At 35.6% G+C, this 25,284-nt stretch overlaps 1 protein-coding gene across 1 annotated transcript; it reads left to right on the top strand.

Moving 5' to 3' along the window:
* Positions 1 to 461: 461 nt before the first annotated feature.
* LOC126975685 (uncharacterized) lies at positions 462 to 18,368 on the top strand. Its single transcript, XM_050823686.1, has 7 exons — positions 462 to 601; positions 1,253 to 1,475; positions 5,736 to 5,932; positions 12,809 to 13,057; positions 15,830 to 16,013; positions 16,874 to 17,046; positions 17,712 to 18,368. Exons 2-7 carry the CDS (start codon positions 1,253 to 1,255, stop codon positions 17,871 to 17,873), a joined length of 1,188 nt encoding a protein of 395 aa, XP_050679643.1. The 5' UTR covers positions 462 to 601; the 3' UTR covers positions 17,874 to 18,368.
* The last annotated feature ends 6,916 nt before the right edge of the window (positions 18,369 to 25,284 follow it).

Here is a 25,284-nt window from a genome sequence, read left to right as displayed (position 1 = left end):
GCAGCCAATTTTGACATTAACTAAAATACTTATATTGCAGATGTCAGCCAACCTGTATAGCTGCTTTTAACAAATTTCAAAATGTGAAAGTATGCAGTTTTCAAGTTACGTAAGAAGCAGCCAGTCCATGATGGCTGTTTTCTGTCAAATAGATATTTATTGCGATTAGTAATTGGCTTTTTTTATTTGTATATTTATTATAATAAGCTCAATGGCCACTATTTTCAATCAAATAGAGTATTTTACAATGGCCGTATTGAGCTTGAACTCATTGTTTGTGAAAGGATGCTTCGTGATCATGATATATATATTCATAATACTAGTTTCATACAAAACGAACAACTTAACGTAAATGTATTATTCTATACTAGTAAGTCCATTGTTGTGATATTATATGAACAAGAATGGTTACTTGTTGATGTAAAATTAACCGCAAGATAAAGAGGTCCATTTTGTTTAAATGAGATATTACTCATTGCGATCAGCGGTGTTTTCATATTCTTAACTTATCATTTGCTAAGATGCCGTGATTGTGTGCGGAATTTAGACTTTAATAATTTTATGTTTTTTTTTTATTATTCGCACTTGTAAGCTTATTAAGGTACGTAAATAACATTTTTTTTTGTATTTTTTGCAGTATATATAAATTTATATTATTTTTTCAGACGTTATTTATTCAGACGTAGGTTGACGAATGTAACTTATTAAACTTTCCAATATCAGGTCATATTTTATAATGTTTCTTAATGTTTTTATAAATTTTTCAATAAAGTCAATTATGAAGAGTTTGAGCACAATTTTATCGAGTGATTCCTTGTGAAAAATTTAAGAAAAGCGATCTATTTAAAAATCGTGAAATAGATGCTATTGTGTAGGCCGCAAGCTGTAATATATTTTGGCATCAACTTATGAATTTCTCCGGCTGCAAAATGAAACGAATTTCGGAAAATATCACCTTTTCCAACCTCATAACGGTTGAGCGGCTGTTATAAAAAATTAAAGAGAGAAAGTATTTGAGAAGAGATATGCTTATGGTAGAAGTTAAGTATACTTATGACTATGAAAGTCATAAGCAACTGGTTGTACACTCTTACAAGAACGAAGAGGGGGGCCACAGGTCTCACGATATTACATGATGGAAATAGGTCATTGACTGCACTCCTTCGTAAGAACAAAGAAAAACACACTGCCCGCTATCTTTCTATATAAAAATATATTATATTATTAAAGATTTATTAATTTCCCTTCACAGATGACCTTCCAATCTCAACCAATCTCGCAAAGACCTATGAAAGATGACTCGTACGACAAGAATTATAAGGATGCACGTAAGAATTGGGATCCGGTGACAGCGGCCCTCATGTGGATCGAAAATAATTCACAAAACATTGAGAAGTACTTTGAAAGAATACCAGCTTACATAAGCAATTATATTGCAACACTTGCTATATTTACTTTTGGTGCAACGCTAAGAGGTATTATAATTATTTTTATCTTACATTTTGAATCTTATTATAGCTAAAATATTACTATAATATTAAGTATTGACACACTTTTACATGGCGTGCATTGGTTTTGTAGTAAGGTAGGCATTGTGCATCAAACTAGTCGTAGTTGAGCTTTGGAATATGAAAAGATTGCTTACCGTAGGTATTTAGTATCTAGCTAAAGGAAATTTTTTATGAGTGGGTGTTAAATAGAAGTTTGGTTATGAAATAACGGAACCAAATTAAAGTAAATTAACTTTAACACTAGTGCTATATTCATTTAGGGTCATAACGTGGTAGGTACTGCCTAATTATCTATGTTATGATATGCAAGCCCCTGGTAGCCAAGCCGTTAGTGCTAGATATCAATTAACTTAAATATATAGAAATCCACGACTCGGAAACAAAGATCCAATTTCAACATATTTGCTGTTTCCGGGGTTGGAGGAATCCAGGACATCTAGCTCAGTAATCAGAGTCACTAACCACTGGGCTATGACGTGAGTGGTAAAATACTATATTTGTGCCAGCTTTAGTAGACACAATTAACAAAATATTAACTATCACGTAAGCTTAGTATACCGCTCTTAAATTCTCAGAAGTTAATTCCGTTTAACAGTCAATTCAGTTATTCCATTATTTTAGCAATACTTCTTTAATTTATGGTGAAATAGTTTGTCAAATATAATAATAAAATGACGTATAGTGATAATTTGCTAAGGGGTTATCGAAGTTGTTGTTAACCTCAGTAACTCATACAAATACTTAATATTAAGATAACAAATTAAAAATATACGTGTTGATAAACGTACCTATTTTATTAGAAAATGGTACATTTCCTACAACTCGGCTAAGTCGAGTTAGTAAGTCTTTTGTGGGGCGAAGTATATGCGTTTACAACAAGATCCCAGAAAATTTTCAGAACAAATGTTACGAAATCCAAAAAACAGAAGAAATAACTGTTAAAAACGTTTGTGTGGTAAATATTACTATGAAATTAATGACTTTCTTAATAATCGCGTCTATGACTCGCCAATTTGATTGACTGAGTTAGCACGAGACTGAGTCTGTGCCAGATTTTGGCGAGTCAACATGTCTTGAGGATGCCTCGTGTAGAGGCGAAACACGTGCCGAGTTGTTTAAAGACAAATATTGGCGGAATTAACACTAAAGAAAACTCAATACATTTGGATAATTATGGATTTCCGCAAAGTAACATCTACTTCAATAGACTTTCTTAATGATACCACAGATTGGGAATGGAACGACCACGCTCAGGCTATTAAAAATATTTGAATAACAACACAACAATATTCAAGAAGGAAGAAACTATCCGGCGTTGTTTAAAGATAAATAGCACTTGTTTGTGAAACGCAAACCTTGGATAGATAAGATTTTGCCATTAACGGCCATTTTCTATAACCTATCTATCCATAGTTTAACTTACTAGAGACAGTCAAATCTATCCTTTTACGCTTACTAACATTTCAATAAACTATCGACAGATGGCATTGGACTATAACTAATAGTATATGGGACATAACTATGGATGGATAAGATCTTGTCATTAAACGTTGATAGCAATATATCCGTCACTAGAGATACATCATTGTAAGCGTCCGTTAATGGGAATAGCAGTCTATCCATAACTAGAGATAGGTTTTTGAAAACGGCCGTAAGTGTACCAAGAATCCTTCCGATCAGTTTGGCGAAATTACAGTCAGTTGGGCTTTTCAGCATTCAATTGAAACGCGTATTTACCAAACGGCAAAAAATTTAAAACTCACTCAGACTGACATAATTGTGACGTATGCTAACATGTTTGTGACATGAGAAAAAGTCAAAGAAAGTGTAAATATGGCATTGACCTGTATAAATACCACTGGACAGGCTGTTCCATAATATGTTTGACAGCAATTTTTTTATGCCTATTTGAAGTGCTACTCGGGAGCGTCGAGAGAGAAGCGTAAGAGATACTCCGAAGTATTCTTAACCGACTTCAAAAAGGAGGAGGTTATCAATTCGATCGGTTTTTTTATCCAATTTACGTAATTATTCTTTTGTTTGATGCGAAATAGATGCCATTTGGTCCCATTTTACATAGTTTGGCCCAGTAGTTTTCATTTTATGAATTCTACATTCTACACCTCTTGGGTTGTTTTGTTCTAGACGAAGATATCCCGCTCAAAGTCACGTTTGGCGAGTGTTGGCCTTTATTACATTTGGCTTGGCACTGACTTAAAACCTATCAATAGGTAGCACATAAAAATAATAGTATTTTACTAATATTAAGGGTAAAGGTTTGCGAGGTGAATTAAATAAAATTTTTAGTTATTTGATACTTTTCAGTTTTTGAAATCGGTTTTTTTAAACGTAGTTTTTTTATTACATTTGAACTTATTTCGTTCGTTTTCCGTGTTATTTATACTTCAGTAATCAACGCAATACAGTTATGATTTTTTTTTTGTAAATAGAGTTCCTATCGATGTTTGTTTAGCTGAGGTTGTCATCACTAGTTTAAGTACCGCATACTCTCGTTATGGCTAAAAGCGCCAAAATGGCGAATATCAAACAGGCACAAAAGCGCTTCGACAGCCGCCAGTCCAATGGTAAATAAACTCAGTGGAATATGGTGTGGGACGCTCAAAATTTTTTTCTTTAATTTTTATTCAGATTATCGTTGAGATTCGACTCAAAATAGAATCTCGATAACTTCTAATATCAATTGTGAACCGAATGTTTTTTTTTACTATCCAAATGGTGATACAACGCCAAATTAAAAAAAGTATGTAAAATTTCTTCAAAGAATAACTTTAAGAAAAATAGTAATAAAAAGGCATAAAAGGCACTTATTTTCTCAAAATTGATTCCTTTAGAATTCTTTTTGATGTCATTTCCTATACTTCTAGATACTACTACCGCTTCGGAAACAAATGGCGCTCTGAGAGAGAAGAAGCGGCGCAAGAAAGTCTCCCAGCATTCTTTTTTTTGCGCTCTTTTCAATAAAAATATACAATATTGTACAGTCGCTATAAAATAATCACAATCTAGTCCCAGGCTGTCCGATCATTTAGATATTCAGCAGTGGAGTCATAGGATTTACGACAGAGCCATTTTTTTATAAAACATTTAAATTTATTTATAGATAATGCCTGAACAGTGGAACCAATATAATCTCGAAATAAAAAAAGCGGCCAAGTGCGAGTCGGACTCACCCATGAAGGGTTCCGTAGCAGCAAGTAACATAATATAAAAGTTCTTGTAGTTCGTTGTAACATTGATCGATGTTTATAAAAAATACACTATTATTAAATAGTGTATTTTTTTTTCAATTAAGTTATTGATAATACAATTTATAACGTATTAAACTACTTACTAGATCTCGGTCAAACCAAGTTTCGGTGGAAGTTTGGATCATATATTTTTTTTAGTTTTATCATTCTCGTACTTTAGGAGTTACAGGGGGTGGGGGGGGGGGGGGGGACACACATTTTACCACTTTGGAAGTATCTCTTGTGCAAATTATTCAGTTTAGAAAAAATCATGTTAGAAATCATTTTTGAAGACCTATCCACAGATAACCTCGTATAGGTTTGAGGAAAATAGTTTCAGTTCTAAGTTCTAAGTATTTTTTGTGTGAAAGTCTTAATGCGGTTCACAGAATACATGTACTTACCAAGTTTCAACAGCATTGTTCTAATAGTTTCGGAAAAAAGTGGCTGTGACATACGGACGGACAGACAGACAGACATGACGAATCTATAAGGGTTTGATTTTTCGCCATTTGGCTATGAAACCCTTAAAACTAATTAATTGATAAGTTTGTTGGTTCCAAACATTTTCTGGCCAAAGCACGTGATGAGCTTTATTCAAACTGGACTCAGCACCGTTTTTGAAGTTATACTTCTTTAGGCGCGTTATGAAAAAATGATGAGAGTGAAATTTTAAGATGCGCGCGCATCACTGTAACACAAAAGTAACAGGGTGAAGTTGGTTAAAATTTTCTGTTATTTTTTTGCTTTCTTCGTCCATGGACAGACAAAGGGTTCAAGCCCATACAGCCGTATTCATTGCTTAATAATAAATATTGTCAAAGCCATCTTTGCAAAATTTTTACAAAATTGTTCTTTCTAAAAACGTAGAATAGCACGAGGAATAAATCATTTTAATGACATTTGCTTTGTTCGGCCAAAGATGTATAACTTCTTGCGTGCATACAAAATAAGTACACACACACTTTTTTTCCAGGTGAGTGGGTCGTAATCCTGATATCAGCTCTGAAGCAGTTCTACGGCCACACACAGAGTGAACGCAATGTTACTACTGAAGAGATATACAATATGTTCACATCTCAGAACCTTAAGATGGAGAACTTTGGCTTTATCTTCATAATATCACATATCGTTTCGTACGGGAGCTACTTTGGGATTAGTGGATTTTTACATGTGAGTACTTCTTCTTCTTCTTCTTCTTCATACGGGCGCTTTCCGCTACTCGACGTCATATGCGCCTATTTTGCGTGCGAGGGTGGTAGAGGCTACTCCAACCAGCCAAGCTCCTCCAAGAAGTCACCCAACTTCTTAACGTCTCGGAAGACTTCCCGAAGAGCGCCTGGTGACCCCAGGTGCTTCGCACTGTATTTATTATTATTTTATTTATTTATTTATTTCTTATTAACAAATTACATATTATAGGTAACACAATTATTGTACATACATAAACTCATTTCAGTTTTACCGTGTACAATAAGTATAATATTGTGAGTACTTATTATTGTTTTATGGAATAGAAAACAAAAGTAACATTGCTTAAACTAAAAAGTAACTTAGAACAGCAAGAAGTTCACGTGATAGTAAGTGATACGCCCTGCCCAATACAATGCAGATAACACAGGGCCGGATTTAGGGGAGAGCAATCGGGGCCACAACCCCGGAGCCTCCACAGAAGAGGGGCCCACTATAAATGTGGCAACCAACCTATTGAGGCTTTGAATTTCAAAAATTTAAAGAAAACCTCAAATTCAGAATAGTAAACAACTTTTCCTTTCATATTATTTCGCGATTTACTATTGAACTTTGTTCAAACATGATATACCTGTATTAAATATTAACTAACACTAAAATTAAAACACAGTCCAATTTGACAAGAGACTAATGGACACTAAATTGTTTCAACTTAATTTCATGGTCTTTATCTATTCCGTCTCTTTCTCACACCTAGGTTTTTATATAAAGATAGTTATCTTACTTTCACACAGTTTTCGTATATTACGGTAATATACTAAGTTTCACCAGTGGGAGGCTCCTTTGCAGAGGATGCCAGCTAGATTATCGGTATCACAAAGGGCACCCTAGTGAAATAACTGGGGACTTAACATCTTATGTCTCAAGATGACGAGCGCAATTGTGCCGCTCAGATTTTAGGGCTTTTCAAGAATCCGGAGCGGCAATGCATTATAATGGACAGGGCGTATCAATTACCATCAGCTGACCGTCCTGCTCATTCCGTATTTTCGTTAAAACAAATAAAGAAATTAAAAAAATCAAGACGTACCCCAGGCTCGAACCTGGGACCTTCTGCACAAAAAGCATACGTGATAACCGCTGTTCCACGGCAACTGTAACGACCGTGGCGAAATATCTATATACATGTAGTAAGTGGGGTGTTAGGTTATTTTCGTTACGGAATTTCTGGATTCGGTCTCCACGCTCAAGGCCCGCGATAGAAGCTATGCAATAGCTTCAAAAGTGTACGGGAGATACTTATCAATTCATTCGCCATTCGCTGTCAACATGCACAGTAAATATATTCCCAGTAAATGTTTAATCTTAGCTACACGTAAGCTTGAACGAAATAACTTAGTGGAATGGTTCTGTAAATCAGGATGTGGCGAGAGGTTGATGGGATGCTGCTGTGATAAATTGAGCACGTTTGTTTTCACGACAATTTCAAGATACGGTTCGATCTTATTTCTTCTAGCTCATTGCACATTTATTTCTGTATATATACGAGGATTGGAAAGTAACCCATTAGAATTTATACGTACATAGTGATAGAGTAGTTTTTATCTTGAAGTGGTTATTGTAAGAAATAGTTTTTAGAAATATTAAGACTTAGATTAAGGTTTGTTGTCCGCTGCACTCCAACTAGATATAATAGGCTTAAGTGGCGAGGCCTAACTCGAGCCAGCCTAGAAAAAAAATTCTGTTAAACTTTCCAAAAATTTAAACTAAAATGTTTGCGTAGTAAAACTATGTAAATATCATTCTACAAGAAATAAACAAGACACCGGGATCAAATATTATCATCAGTAAGTATTTTGTATTTTATTTCAATGTAAAATAAAACGATGCGTATGTTACAGATTTTGAAAGATGCTTTTGAGTGTCAAGATGCCACGCACACAAGCATCTAATAGTTGCCGTAATAAAAAAGCTTTAAGAGCTTTGAGTTAAAAATATAATGAAATTATTTGTGAATTGATACAATCTCCTCTGTACTCCTCTCAATACTTTCCCCATTACAAGTTTAATTTCTAATATATAAAATTCTCGTGTCGCGGTGTTTGTTGTTAAACTCCTCCGAAACGGCTTGACCGATTCTCATGGAATTTTTGTGTGCATATTGGGTAGGTCTGAGAATCGGACATCATCTATTTTTCATCTCCCTAAATGTTAAGGGTGGACAGTCCACCCCTTATTTATTTTTATTTTTACATAAATTATTTATTATTATTTTTTTTATGATGCAACTTTTAAAAATACATAAAACTTCAAATTTTCACCCGTCTACGATAAACACCTATTTTTCTATCGAGATTTTTATATTATTCTGTTACATCCACAGATCCGCAATAGGGTTGCGAGATGGCAATGGATTTTTTTATTTATTACTTTATATGGCAATACAACGTTTGCCGAACGGGACTTCTAGATTATTAGTCAGGGTCACTAACCATTCGGCTCTAGGTCGTCATATTTAAGTTTTAAAGTCATAGTTAAGTTTATAACTCAAATAGAAAAATTAAAAAAAACCGTAATGATAGTCAGGAATGTACATTTGTAAGTAACTAGCTGACCCAACAGACGCTGTTTTCTCGAGTTAGTAAGTATTAATAATGTAGTCTAAAAATGAAACAAAAACGTTTTTCTGAATGATTTGATGTAGTAAGTAATAAAAATGATAAGGGTTAATATCGTGTTTGTGTAAACTGCTCTTACATTACCGCCTTATAATTGCCAATTTTGAAAATATTAAAATGGATATAGTATGTTATACTTAAAAGATAGATATATGCCATCGCGGACTTTTATGAAGTCGTATATTAGACATTATTTTATTATAGTCCAGTCATTTAAGCTGCAATTAGGTAAGAATCTCGGAATTCGAGATACCCAGCTGTAAGTCTGTAAATACTTGTATATTGACACCCTAAAAGTTGTCTCAAAAATGATAAAGGGTACAAAAACTACAATTTATAATTTTAATCATGTTCTTCCTCTTCATCATCGTCTTCTGGCTGATGGTAAATTTCAAACTGGTCTTCATTATCGTCTTCAACGACATTTGTCTCAAGTTCTTCCATGATTTCGGGGTCAAAGGTTCCATCTTCGTTAATGTCGCTCTGATAAGGTAGAGCATTGAGACAAGCTTGCCCATTACATTGTCCACAAGCTAAAGAGCATTGCAAGCCTGCTTTCCTGCATCCGCATCGCGAACCACTACCACTCTTGCAGTTGCAGAAAATTGTATTTAGCAAATCTTCTGGAGCAGGTGGTAAAATTGTCATGATAGGCTCCATAAAATCGTATCGCATTGCCCAACCCCATACCTAAGGTTCCAAATCATGCCCTAACCAAGTTTGAACTTGATAATATACACGGTTGAAATGTTGATGAGCAGCTGCTCTTGTTGGTGGAATATTTGAAAGTTGCACAGGTTTATTAAGTTTTGTAGACTTGACTTAATGCATATAACGAAGATGAACGAGACTTTTCACAGATTTCGGAGCATTATAGACTGTCTGTGAATCTCTAATAATCTCTGGGCCGAACAATTTTCTTCCTCAAATGCGAAAGAAAATGATAAAATATAATATAATAGGTAATAAAAATTAACAAATATTTATAATCATTGATTTATCGATAATTCATCAACTATATATGGCGCGCTCTCCGCCCTCTATCTCGAAAACGGTTCACCATATAAAAAATTTTTTAAGCAAAATTTGTAGAGAATTTTATATTCTACAATATTGATACAAATACAAATAGCAAAAAATCCATAGGAAATGAGATATTTCCAAAAAAAGCGCAAAAAACCGATTTTTGGGAACTTTGAACCTTGAAATTTAATAGTTGCTTACACAATACCATATGTAGGTTTTGAGACAACTTTTAGGGTGTCAATATACCAGTATTTACAGACTTACACCTGGGTATCTCGAATTGCGAGGTGAACTTACTATAATAACTGGACTATTATATCTCAAAGGGTTTAGATAGCGTTTTCGTTGAAAGCTCCCAGACGGCTTATTTTTTCCGATACCTCCAACAAATATCGTTAATGAATACAAAAATATACACGTAAACTTAACAAATTATATACTTAACCTGCCTCGAGAACCACGCTATCTGTTGGTGATATCAGCATGAAAATCGGTGCTATAGATTTTGAGTTTATCACGATCAGACAGACAGACAGACGCGGCGGAGGACTTCGTTTTATAATAAATGAAAATAAATCATATAAAAATATTGCAATATTTTTCCCTTTAGCAGGATTAGTTATTCATAATAGTATTGTTTTGAGATGTTTTTATAGACATAACGGTGCACCTAAAATGGGATAAAATCGAAGCAAGTTAGAACATTTGTAGTTAATTCTTCGAGCATTATCAATTTTATTTCGAAGCAGCTGACTGAGGTCTTTAAGTGCACGTGTACTGAGTGAACTTACTGCATTATCACAATTTTAAGACATAACAAAAACAATATGCATTTTAATATCGTCACCTTCTAACCTCATAATGTATTAAAATATTGAAAAAATACAAATTTACAAAAGTTTTACCTTATGGAGAATGTATGAGTATCGTAACTGAAATAATTTTACAATTTTTCCTCAAGAAACCAGACTAGTGAAACTCTCTAAGAAAAAAGCGATTTACTCGATTGTATTAAACGTGCAGTCATTGTTATATTGACAGATGACTGTTCGCTTTCAAACTTAGGATTAGGACTTCGAATTAGGCAAACCGCCTCTTATTACGCAGTATTCAAATAATCTTTGAACAAACTGTAGCGCGGTTTTCAATTGACTATTTTGTTGTGTTAAACAAAGTGTTACTGAGAGTTTGCTACGACATTATCAGTGAGTCATCAAACTGGATTTGCCGTTTTCCAGATTATCATACACAAACAAACAGGCAAAAATTTGAAAAACTACATTTTTGCACTCGATTACTCAATTAAAATGTATTATAATTATATTTTTGTAGTATTTAATATAGTGACATCGCATACTTACGATTTTTTATAAAATATAATATATTGTACTTAGATATGCCGGTTTTTTGTTGAATTAAATGTAAATAAATTAATAGTTTCCTTCTTCTACTTTTTCATTTTTTTATTTAGGTATATTTTATATTTTATTTTTTATTCATCATAACAAGATACACATATTTTTCATTTTAAATAATTATTGGTTTGATTGTTTCATGCGTAATTAGAACGGGTTCACACTATTCGATTTAAGTTGATCAACCACGAAATCGCATGTGATTTAAATTGTCTCATTATAATTTAAATGAAATCTATTCAACTTGGCGACTAATCATAGATACTTTTTAAGTTTCCTAGGTTTAAATTCTTTTTTAATTAATTTTTTTTAAATTATACTTCTTCGGAGAACATCATAAACTTTTATTACAGATTCCAGACGACGACTTCAGTCTCGAATATCCGCCATCTTGGCTACTAATGATGAATCAATTTTAATTGAAGTACATATTCATTTTATGTTACGTGACGAATGTTGATCAACAATCGATTTGAACACGAAGTTGAAAAAAATAACGGCGTGTCACTTGTTGCAAAGATTATGTGGGGTGGCATTGGTTGTGTAGAGAAGATTTTTCCGTTGATTGAATATTAGGGCAACCGAACGTGCTAATTACATGATAACAAGTGTTAACCGTCAACCAAGTAATCGCACTGTCAAGAAAATTGTTAGAAATGGATAGGGAACAATAGGAAAGAACAGGTTAGGGATAGATGGAAGTTGGTTGACTGAATTTATAACGTGTATGAGGACGAAAGTTAGGAGAAATATTGATCTAAACGTAAACTTCATTATTTTTAGGACTAACTGAAAATGTAGAAGACATTAGTGCTTGAATGAAATGGATGCGAGAGGAAGAATCTAAGCTTGTAAAAATTGGAAAAAAGTAGAACAAACCCCCTGATTGCCAAAGGGGCTTTTTTATATAAAAAGGGGCAAACGGTTTTTTTTTTTATATAAAGGACGATGGAGACCAACCATGGACATGGCAACAACAGGTGTCAAGAGATGCGTTGCCGGGGTTTATGCTCTTTTCTTGAAGGTCCCTAAGTCGTATCGGTTCGGAAAAACAGCAGCCGATAATTGATTCCACAAAGTGGCTGTGAAAAACCAGACCATTAAGCATTTGACGTAAGGTCTGTCGCAGACGGACGTATAAGACTGAGAGATCGTGTAGCCTACCAATAACGATTTACCCTGTAAGGCTGGAAATTGTATGCTAACAACGAAAAATAATAAATATTTGTACTGAACACCTGACTCAATTATATCTAGGTAAAAAAGTATGACTGACCATCTAAGACAGGGGTAAGGGTAAAAAACAGTTAATCTCGATTTCCGCCGAAAGTACAAGTCTAAGTCAACTTAATTATAAATTAACTAAGCTGTTTATATGTATAATTTTGATAGTTTACCAAAGATTACCAGTGGGAGGCTCTTTTGCACAAGATGCCGGCTAGATTATGGGTAAGCACCTATTTCTGCCGTGAAACAGTAATGTGTTATCATTACTGTTTTTTTTCGATCTTAATGGCGCCATAGCTAGTGAAATTACTGGGCAAATGAGACTTAACATCTTATATCTCAAGGTGACGAGCGCAATTGTAGTGCCGCTCTGAATTTCTGGGTGTTTCTAAAATCCTGAGTGGCACTGCATTGTTATGGGAATGGCGTATCAATTATCATCAGCTGAACGTCCTGCTCGTCTCGTCCCTTATTTTCATAAAAAAAGATGCATCTATATTCTTACATTTCAGTGGTACTACTACACCAACCGTCGCCATGTAGCTCATGAATGGAAGATACAACCCACCAAGTGGCTATCACCTGAACTGGAACGTCATGAGATCATGGTGGGAGTGGTATCGTTGTTCATCACCGGGTCGTTTTCTGCGTTCCTTGCGACATACATCGCGAACGAAAACCCGTCTTCTGTGTACTTCCAGTTCAATGAATACGGGTGGCTTTGGTTTTTCCTTCAGTTCCCCGCCATCTTTATTTATCAGGTTTGTTATAAGCTATTTTATTATTTACCAGCAGGAGGCCCTTTTTCACAGGATGACGGCTAGGTTATGGGTACAACAACGGCACCTATTTCTGCCGTGAAGCAGTAATGTGTAAACATTACTGTGTTTTGGCCTGAAGAGCGCCGTAGCTGGTAAAATTACTTGGCGAATGAGACTTAACATCTTATGTCTCAAGGTGACGACCAAAATTGTAGTGCCGCTTAGAATTTTTGGGTGTTTCAAGAATCCTCAGCATTGCATTGTAATGGGCAGGGCGTATCAATTACCATCAGCTGAACGCCCTGCTTTCTCTCTTCTCGTCTCATCCCTTACTTTTTAAACTGATCCTAGCTGATATTATATTAATGGAGTTCTTACAACTCTGATAAAGTAATTGACGCACGCATCCCGGAGTGCAAGATCACGCGTTCACGCGTGTAAGTAAGTCATTATTTACTTACATAAAATTAATTAACGAGCATGTTTCACGTAAATATCGGTGACTGTTTAAATTTCTCATTAAACCTACAATTTTTTTTTAACATGAACACATTTTATCTAATTTTAGCTTTACAACAGAAAAATAATGACAATTAAAAACAAATTTGTCATTCCACTTCCAAATTAGAAAATAAATTATAACTCCCGACTAGATAAATCGAAACAAAATTATTTTCCTCATCATCATCATTTCAGCCGGAAGACGTCGACTGCTGGACAAAGGCCTCCCCCACAGATCGCCTGCGCTGCCCTCATCAAACGTGTTCCGACGTTTTTAACCAGATCGTCAGTACATCTTGTGGGGGGCCTACCAACACTACGTCTTCCGGTGCGTGGTCGTGTGGTGTCACACCCCATCTCCTCCCGTGGGTATTGTAAGAGGCGACTACGAGATACATAGAACTTATGATGGGCAGCAATATCCTTCCGAGCCATAATCCAAGCGTGGCCCCCTTAAATAAATAGTATTTGTTCAACAAATGAGCAATGTTTTTTTTGCTGCGAGTGCTGACTTTAAATCACGAATTGGCGAAGTAGTCTAGAATTGAATCACGAACGTAGCGAGTGATTCTAATATAGACTACTGAGGTAGTGAGTTAAGGGCACGAGACAAATTAAAATTGCTCTCGTATGAAACTTACAATTTTTCACCTCGACTAGCGAGAAAAGTGTTATTGGTTATATTAAAAGACACAATTAAGGTAATATTTAACAATGTTTATTATAAATATCAAACCCACATAAAAAAATCAAAAATCAAAAATTTTATGAATCTAAGTTCGATAAGTAATATATAAATTTTTGTGAGATACAATGAGATAATACGCTAGGCTAAAATGAGTTTCGGAACGCACCGGATCGCATTGTTTATTTTATTAACGCGGAGAAATTCCCGGATATGGATATGGTCACGTGGGGTTCGAAATTTAAATCACTTTGCCTCACGCTCGCAGCAAAGCGCCCTTTTCGTGCTGGAGAGGTGAAAATTATATTATTATCAAATAATTTTGAATTAATACCTCAGCAATACTTATCCTGATTACTCTGCGGACACTCATGTACTGATCGCCGGCCAGCTTCTTCTTTTCCGACTTGTGTCGCTTACTTATCGCGAAGATGTTCTACTTTGAGATGTTATAGTTACTCTTGATCTGGGTGGTATTGAAAATATATAAGAAAAATTATTATCACGTCCTTGATAAATTTTTTACGAATATAAAAACTTCGATTTTTTTATTTTCCAATCCCGGTAGGTGCAAACATTTATATATGATGAATATGGATGTTTGTTTCCGAGTCATAGATGTTTATTTGTATTTATGTATGTTTAAGTAAGTTGTATTGTATTAAATATATCGTTGTCATCCATCGTACAGGCTATGCCTAGTTTGGGGCAAGATAATTTGTGTAAAAATAAATTATTATACAGCGGTTTTCCATTAAAATTAGTACTAGAATCGGCACGAAACGTACAAAATTTACAGAATATTTTTTAGACACTAATGTTTTTACCATTAAAAAGACAGATAGCTGAAATAGATAAATACTTCATAGATTATTAACGTTAGATTAAATGACTGAATTAAAAATGTAAACAGATTTCTAGAAAGATACATAGAAATATAGAACTCTGGATTTTTCGAGGCAAGACTAACATTATAAATAACGACATTAAATTAAAAGATTCTATCTACTAAGCTCCGTGAAATTGCTAAATCTTTTTAAGGGGATTAAATTTTATTGAAAAATTTAAATGTATCGTAAAAAACTAATTAACATCTAAGGCCTATGTAGCACGAAAGATTTTTTGAATGATAAAGATACTTGGGACTAATGTTTATAAAATTATTGTAAATGAATATTGTTATACTCATTTCAATGCTAATATAACTTTGTACTTAATCCTCACTTGCACTAAATAACTTATATAGTTTTACAGTGAATAAAGTTTATTGAATTGAAAATTTTTATGAAAATACGGGACGAGACGAGCAGGAGGTTCAGCTGATGGTAATTGATACGACCTGCCCATTACAATGCAGTGCTGCTCAGGATTCTTGAAAAGCCCAAAAATTCTGAGCGGCACTACAATTGCGCTCGTCACCTTGAGACATAAGATGTTAAGTCTCATTTGCCTAGTAATTTCACAATCTGCTTCACGGCTGTTGTGGTACCCATAATCTAGCTCGCATCCCGTGCAAAAGAGCCTCCCACTGGTAAATGTATTGAATTGATTAAGGAATCTCAATTTATCACAAATTATATTTTCAGGACTTTACAACATACATACTGCATAGAATGTATCATACACCGTGGCTTTACAAACACTTCCACAAACTCCATCACAAATACAAGCAGCCTACAGCATTTTCAGTGACAGCTATTCATCCCTTCGAAATTATGCACGTACAGTCCACAAGTTGCCTGCCACTGTTCCTGTTTCCTGTTCATTGGCGTAAGTTTTTTTTTTGTATTCCATAGAAGGGAAAACAAAAGGCAAAAGCTTGCAAAATCAAAGGAAGCACAGGAGCGTTATATAGCTCTTTTATGTATCACTTCGTCAAAAACAAAAACACAACAAAAACAAAATTTTTGGATGCGTGACTAGAATCCTAGAGGCGCGGGTTCAGTGTCCCGTATCGTGAATAAATTTTGGTACAAATTAAATTTATATATTTAATCGCAGAGCAGTAGAACAAAACAAACTGTTAAGATTTGAAAGAACGATATCTCAAGTCAATTTCCTAATATGCAATTATTAGGGTGTAGAGGGTTATCAACTGTAAAGTAGATCCTGTAGATGTAGCCACAACTTGAGAGTTGAACAGGACATACCAAGATTTACGTTCGATACACCATTCTGACGGTTGGCTCAGTTGTTGAGAGCGCTCGAATGAAACCCGGGAGGCGTGGATTCGAGTCCCGCATAGTTCATAAATATTGGTAAAATTTTAATTTGTATGTTTAATCCAAGAAGTCAGGGATATCACTGGAAAATTACTAACTGTTTAGTAATTCTTTTGCTAGGCGATATATTTCTTAAATGTCTTTACAATATGATCCCAGAAAATAATGAATAAAAAAAAAAGAAGCCCGCTGAGTTTCATGCACCTGTTCCTCTCAGGTCTGAGGCATGCTTTTTCGAATAGGTATTTGACGTTCAATAAGCAATTTTAAATCCTATTTTGAATAAAAATATTTGAATTTGAATTTGTCTTCTTGACCTTATTCTCAATAATTATTCGTTATAATGTTCATCAATATTTACGTTTTGTATTGCAGTAACTGTTCGTTAAGTAATCAGTTTGATTTCAGTGCCTTTCTACATAGTGGTATTGTATACTTACTATCACGGCACGATAGACCACTCCGGTATTAACTTCAAGGCACAGTGGTGGCAGCCATGGCAACCAGATGCAGAGTTCCACGATCAACATCACGAGTTCTTCCATTGCAACTTCGGATTCAATATGAGCATATGGGATAAGGCAAGTTTTTGAACACGTCCAAGATAAACACATACATACCATACTAGATGACACTGTCAGCTGTGTCTTAAGCTTAAAATATGTTTGTCTGTGTGTGAGTGAGGTGCAAGCGATTACAGGACGAGGACGTAAACATTATTGTGTTTCGGTCTGAAGGGCGCCGTAGCTAGTGAATTTACTGGGCAAATGAGACATAAAATCTCATGACTCAAGGTGACGAGCGCAATTGTTGTAGTGCCCCTCAGAATTTATAAGAATCCTGAGCGGCACTGCATTGTTATGGGCAGGGTGTATTAACATCAGCAACGTCCTGCTCGGCTCTTCCCTTATTTGTTATAAAAAAATCGCATATCTCAAACAAAGCTTCAAAATGTAAGCTTTTGTCTTCGATAAATAAAATCAATATTCTGTGCTAACCATTCCCGAGCTACAAAACTTTCCATAAACTGGAATTTGCTGTACATTTGCTAATTTTAAACTAGAATGTAAACATACAGATTAAGCAAAAGTAATCCTCGCTTGTAGAAAACTAAAAATTATTCACAGCTGGATAAATAATTGAATTGTTAATGCCAAAAATTTTTAACTTTTGCATGATCTATTTAAATATCACTATTGCACCTAGGTTTATGTTGATTATACATGTTTATATTTTATCTTTTCAGTGGTTCGGTACAATGAGAAAAAACAATCGAGTGTACACAGAGAAAACATTTCATGGAGAAGCTCCCACTATTGATTCACCTGAAGCAAAAGAAATAATTGACAGTGACCCGGAGATTAAGGAAACAGTGAAAAAAATTAAATCTTCTCTCAATCTAGAATGATTTATGCCATTCTTAGTATAAAGCCAAAGTATATGCACTGTGTGACACAAAACCAAAAAGGGATCTTTTATATTTTTGATATTATTAAATTCTTGTTAAAATTATCACCAATTCTGTTTGAGGCTTTCTAACAATGTTCGCGAAGAATGAAGCAAGGATTACATTTTTGTAAATTGTGTCCCTCGACAATTTCAGTGCCTCCTTTGTTTTATCCTTTTAGTCTGCCTTCCTTTGGGTATCCTTAATAAAATAGACCATTCCCGTGAGTGTCTGTGTTATCATAAGTTTTATTTTAAGTCTAGCTGTAAATTCAATAATAAATGTAGCTAAAAGATTTTATCTTCCTCTTAAGAGGTTTTATTGCGCAGTTTCTGGAATTTAAGATAGATTAATGGTTCACCGCGGGGCTGTTTTTACACTTTTAATTATTCCTTACGATGTCTGTTTTAAATAGAAATGGCTATTTTGTATAATAAACTGCTTTTTTAGCATTAATTTGAAGCAAGTTATTTAGCATTTTTGCTTTATACATATTATATTTATCTTACTGAACGATTCCGATTGATCAACACATATTAAGCTTTTTTTAAATTTACAGTCTTAGGCACGAAAAATATATTTGATACGCGTCCTATTGTAAGTTGCATTTTTTTTTAAATAAGCTATTCATCAAATCTAAGTACCTATTTGTGATATCGGATAACTAACTGTGAATATGATCAAATGCTCCAGATTTAAATGAAGTGTTGGTAAATAACAAAGAACGGAAGAATAATTTTTAACGAATAAAATAGCCTATTACTTTCATCCCTTACATAAACATTAATTAGAGTGAATAAGCTATGGAGGGTAGAGGCAAGGAAAACTCTCATCTGGTAGAAAAGTTTAAAAAGTGTCCAGCTTATGCTATAAATAACAGTTCAAAAAGCTTCCACAACGGCGCTGGTGTAGCCACAGGGAATGGTATGAAGTATGGTGAATGTAGCAATTGTGAACGAATTGAAGTATGCCGAGTTAAAAAAAAATATATTATTGAAATGAAAATATCAACTACTTACGTTGTAAAAAATATTGTAGTAAATATAACCTTGAGATTTCATTACTGGGAAACGTGTGGGAAAAGTGATTATTATTATTTTTATACTTGACACTTCTTTTAAAATAGCATAGTTTTTATGTAGATTTGAGAAGCTACAAAATTTTGAGAAATCATAATATTAAGATTTATTTACGATAATATTTTTCTCATGATATTGAAAATAGAATAAAAAATTACGGGCTCCTTTCATAATAAACCTTTCGCCAATGAATCCCGTTACAATTTCGCGTCGCGTGAATTGAATATAAGTATATCATAAGAAAATGAAAATTGAAGTTCTTATTTGATACACGTAGCTAAATAGTTCTAATGGCTTAAAGTTAATTAACAGATAAATACGAAGTTTCATAAATAAATATAAATTGATTTTGATCTCTGACGTCCTTATTTAAAAAAAAATCATAGATAGAGGAACTGTTTGGGTTGATTCCAGCGGCCGAATTCCACCACCGAACGTTACGACAAAATATAAAATACCACCCGCGTCGCGTTGACGTCTGGTATTCCACAACCACGCGTTGTTTTTCAGCCATTTTGTGGAATAAATTACCGGCTGCTGTTTTCTCGAACCGATACGACTTAGGGACCTTCAAGAAAAGAGCATACTCCCACCTTAAAGGTCGGCAACGCATCTACTGACACCTGTTGTTGCGGATGTCCATGGGGGGTTGCCTCGCCACTCCCATTCCGTAAGCCTCTTGCCCGTTTGCCTCCTCTTACATAGAAAAATATTTCGTTTACAGATTTATAGGGTTTTGTATAGTTTGAACTACAGTAAACTGCCATTAAAATTTTACTCAAAAAATGTTTTATTTCAATTGAAGATAATAAAACAATATGATTAAAAAGAAAAATCTGAAATAGAAAAATATCATCTGATTCCGAATTTTCAATGAACGGCAGTAATTAATAGCCCAAACCGATTCAACAGCATTTAAATATAATCGTTTTTAAGAGTCATTAAAATGAACAAATGTTTCAAATATAAACCGACTGAAAGAACGAATCCTTTTATCATTCAGAATATGATATTTGGTAAAAAGATGAACAATTCTCTTGATTTTTGATCCAATTATAATAATTTATTTTATAAAGGCTTCGCGGACGTTTCAAATGGCTTTGTAGAAAATGTTAAAGCAATTTTGTACAAAAGAAACTTAAATATAAATCAATATACGAGTACTTACAAAATGTAATTTATTGTTTGGCTAGTACCTATCCATAAATAATATTACTAATATTTTGTCCTACTCTTTAGCTGACTTAAAAAAGGGGGAGTTTATCAATCCGTGTGTATGTTGTTCCTCTTAGATAATTTATACATCTAGATTGAGTCTCTTGCTGTAAGATAACATATAAAAACAGGCCAGGAATATCAGTTTAGTGTGCGTGACAAGCTACGTCTTACACTCGCGATTTGTATGAGAATTTGTATTAGTGTGCGTGAATTGCTCAAAATAGAGGTTAGTCTAAAGTCTAGTTTTTTCGCCGTTTTCACAGCTGTCATAGTCTATCTAGACGTATATATGATCTAAGTTGTTCATATTATATAAAAATAGTTATTTTCATTTAAATTTGTTTTTGAAATCTTTAAGTACTTTATTAGTAATTACGTACGTACATAAGTACCTAAGTTTCTCTCTTTAGTTTTAAAGGTATATAATAATGCGTTTATTTCATCAACAAAATTATTTGTTAGTGAAGTGAAACTGAATACAGAAAGTTCGAGGCAACGAAGCCTTTTCCAACCAACCAGTGGAAAGACTTTTTGCGTAGCGTTTCCAATTTGGTACGACATGGGCACCTTTAAAACCATTTTTACTAAAGGCTTCCAATGCGAAACAAATACAGATACATCCTAAAACATAAAATAGATATAGTAAAAGTAGAAATATGGACATAAGAACGTCTCCATAAACAGTTTATCTAAGTACACTTAATATTTAAATTACACCATTTATACATACAAAGGGAGGCTCTTTTGCACAGGATGCCGGCGAGATTATAGGTACCATAACGGCGCCTATTTCTGCCGTGAAGCAGTAATGTGTAAGCATTACTGTGATTGGGTCTGAAGGGTACGACACCCTTCAGATCCAATCACAGTAAGCTAGTGAAATTACTGGGCCAATGTCTCAATAATTTATGTCTCAAGTTGACGAGCGCAGTTGTAGTACCGCTCAGAATTTTTGTGGTTTTTCAAGAATCCTGAGCGGCACTGCATTGTAATGGGCAGGGCGTATCAATTTCCATCAGCTGAACGTCCTGCTCGTCTCGTCCCTTATTTTGATAAAAAAAAATCTTAAAATCATAGAAATAGTAAATTAATTTTACACGGTGCAGTTGACGTTGTTTCAATTAAAAAGAAATTTCGTGACTTCTAACTTACTCTGTTTGTACCAAGATTTGTTTTATTCTAAATTTGTAAGTTTGTGAGGAACACGAAAACATATCTACATCATTAAATCTCGAGTTTTGGACAGCAAACAATCTGTGCAATGGCGTACGTATACCAGTATTTGTTCTGGTGTTTGAGATATGAAATAAATGTTAAGAGCGCGTAGCACGAGCTGGTATATCAAAATCAAATTAAATAATGCTTTATGTTCTGTTTCGAGGATATAATTTCACTCGTACGTATTTTTCTCGAAGTGACAGATTCAATTAAACTGCGTCGCTGGCTTAATGAAAGAATATTAAATTGCTTTAAGAGATTCCTCTGGTGTAGCAAAAGTATAGGTAATTGTGTCTCTTATCATCAAATAAACTGTTCTCTTGTTTCTTCTCTTATTCCACAAAAAAGTATTTCATGACAAGTGGCTACAAACTGATCTTTATCATAAAACTTTTAAGGTGTTATTACAAAAAAATAATTTAAACATGGCTGAGACACATGTTTTTTAGACAGTAACCTAACAACAACGACGTCTAAAATAGAGTTTATCTTTTTTTATTACAAATCAGTGTTAAACTAAAATGTCGTTAAACAAAACATAAAGTGAAATGTACATGAAAAAATTATTAAAGGAACGGAATTTTTGGCTGCTGTCATCTATCTGTTATCACAATATAATCTAAATCTTCCATATGAATATAATCTATCATTAAGATACGCTTTAGACAGGCTTCGACTCGTGTTTAAATATAAGTAATGTCTAAAGATTGTTGAATGCTTACCACAGATTTGTAATAGATCTTTTTTTTAAAGTGTTCAACCCATGTTTAACTAGTTTGAAATAACACAGATAGTTTTTTGTAATTATCATGAAACGCACTTTTCTATAGATTTCTAAACATTTCTTTAGCCTATAACAATTTAAGAAACTTCAAGTATACCTTAAATTTTAAACTTGTAAATGTCTATTTCTAAGTTGTCAATAATATATCTGAAATAGCATTTATTTCAAACGCTATTAAACCAACACCAAGTAAAACATCTTTGGGCGTGTCAGAATTATGCATCCGGTAGCCCGCTATAATGAGGTTCGAAGTAAAACAATGGCACCGCAATAACGAGCGACGTAGCACCACGTTGGCCACAAATTACTGGGGCCGCGGCCGCTTCGAATGGCCCATTCATTGTGAACAAATATACGCGGCGAATTCATTGTGAAGAAATATTTACCAAGTCAGGCTCAAGTATGTGGAATAATTATTAGTTAATGGATTTTCTTTGGGTTAGTTCAAACAGCCATAAATGTTTAGCCATGCAGCCAATAAAAGCATTATTATTTCCCAACAATCATTATTCATGCCCTATTGGTTTTAGTGCTTACTTCAGAACATTTAGTAAAGATTTATTTAATAACCATCTTTTAGATTAAAAAAGAATAGAACAGTTCTTTTTATTCAAACTTTCAATTTCACCCCCGGGTAGGCCCCGGAAATTTTATAGGACTTTTTTACTTATTTTGGTCTTTTCAACAACAAATTAACCATTTTCATACACAAATATTAGATAGATACGTAGATTATTTGGCGAATTGGAGCTGTAGTTAGCCAGTATTCATTTGTTTATCAAGATGATTGTGGTTTTTGTTATGGCAAACTATAGTGCAGATACTTCATGTAGAAATAGAGAGATACCTATAGACAACAGACGCATTGGTATCTGATTTGCTAATCTAATGCCAATTTACTATCGCGCTGGTTAATAAAAAAATTTTCACCGAGCACCGAACACAGTCGCACGCAATAAGTATATTAATTATAAATTCATCAGTGGTCAACGACCACATCGCATCACATCAAAGTACTCGGTGTAACGCATTTCATTGTAAAAAACGCCGAGAGGAAAGTATCTCTTCCTCGGAATCTCAGGTATACCTGTGTATTATTTCGCCATAACTGATTTTATTTTGGCTCGGGCCGCCCTTCGTATTTTGGGGTGGAAACAGAACCGCGCATGACCGAGGACAAAATGGCAGTAACAACACGGCACCCCGCTCCACGCTCAACGTGGACTTTTGCAATATCAGGGGAATTCACTCCAATTTAATCGCCGTCCACCACCACCTTGAGACGGCGCAGCCGGCCTTGTGTTTCCTTACGGAGACGCAGATATCTCGACCTAGCGATACGTCATATTTAACGTACCCCGGGTACAAAATTGAGCACAACTTTTTGCCTCATGCCGGGGTATGTGTGTACGTTAGGGAGGATATCTGATGTCGCCGTCTCTACAATTTTGAGGGTAGGGACCTGTCTACTCTCTGGCTCCGCGTAGATTTAGACGACCGCGTCCGTATCTATGCGTGTGTCTACAGGTCCCATAGTGGTAACGCAGAAACCGATCATCTCATGGGCTGCGTTCAAGCGGCAATTGACGTCGTGCTTGCACAGATCCCCTCCGCTGAAATCGTGGTCTTGGGTGATTTCAACGGGCACAATGCCGAATGGCTTGGATCACGTACCACAGACTACGCAGGGCGATCTGTGCATAATTTTGCATTGGCGTATGGTCTGTCCCAATTGGTTGAGTCGCCAACGCGGCTCCCGGATGTGGATAGCCACATGCCGTCCTTATTAGATCCTCTGCTGACTACACATCCCGATGGTTACCAGGTCTTTGTCGACGCCCCTCTCGGAACGTCCGACCATTGCCTGGTCAGGAGTGTAGTGCCTATCCGACGCCAACGTCGCAGACCACCAGCGACCCGCCGCGTTTGGCGCTACAAGTCAGCAGATTGGGATAGGATGCGTTCCTTTTTTTGCATCCTACCCTTGGGGCAAGGTTTGTTTCCCTTCGGATGATCCTAGTGCCTGCGCCATTGCAGTAGGCGATGTGATACTGCAGGGCATGGATATTTTTATACCAAGCTCTGTAGTACCGATCGGTGGCAGATCACAGCCCTGGTTCGATGCGTCAGTTAAAGCAGCATCTGACTCAAAAAACAGGCGTATCGAACTTGGTTTGCGGCGCTGGGCACAAAGGATCCGAACTGCAAAGTTCTTAAGAGGAAATATAACCGTGCCTCCAGATTTTTTAAGCGGCAAATCGCCCGTGCGAAGTCTAAGCACGTCGTCAACATCGGCGAGCAGCTTTCCAGTTACCCGACCGGAACACGCAAGTTCTGGTCATTGTCGAAAGCTGCTCTTGGTAACTTCAACCAGCCGTCCATGCCGCCGTTGCACATGAGGAATGACACCCTGGCCCATACGGCAAAGAGAAAGCCGAGCTCCTGTGCGCTCTTTTCGCCTCCAACTCGACTCTTGACGACAACGGAAAAACACCGCCGACCATCCCGCGGTGTCAGAGCTCTATGCCTCAAGTACAGTTCAGACAGAAAACTGTTAGGCGAGCTATGTTTTCGTTGGACGTCAGGAAGTCGAGCGGGCCGGATGGCATTTCTCCAATCGTGCTTAGAACGTGTGCCCCTGAGTTGATGCCGGTGCTAACGCGTTTATTCCTGCACTCTTATTCCAAAGGCGTAGTCCCTGACTCATGGAAGTCAGCCCTTGTCCATCCGATCCAAAAAAAAGGAGACAGTTCGGATCCGGCGAACTACAGGCCTATTGCTATCACCTCCCTGCTCTCCAAAATCATGGAACGCATTATTAGCCACCAGCTTTTAGTATACCTAGAGGGTCACCAGTTGATCAACGACCGACAGTACGGCTTTCGCCATGGACGGTTGGCAGGTGATCTTCTGGTATACCTAACACATAGATGGGCGGCGGCTATTGAAAGCAAGTTGGAAGGCCTGGCAGTTAGCCTGGATATAGCGAAGGCCTTTGATCGTGTATGGCACAAGGCGCTCCTCTCAAAACTTCCATCATTTGGGCTTCCCGAGAGCTTGTGCAAGTGGACCT

This window comes from Leptidea sinapis, chromosome 37, assembly GCF_905404315.1.
Source record: "Leptidea sinapis chromosome 37, ilLepSina1.1, whole genome shotgun sequence".
In the NCBI taxonomy this organism is placed as follows: Eukaryota; Metazoa; Arthropoda; class Insecta; order Lepidoptera; family Pieridae; genus Leptidea; species Leptidea sinapis.
This window is presented reverse-complemented; position numbering and strand designations above follow the sequence as displayed.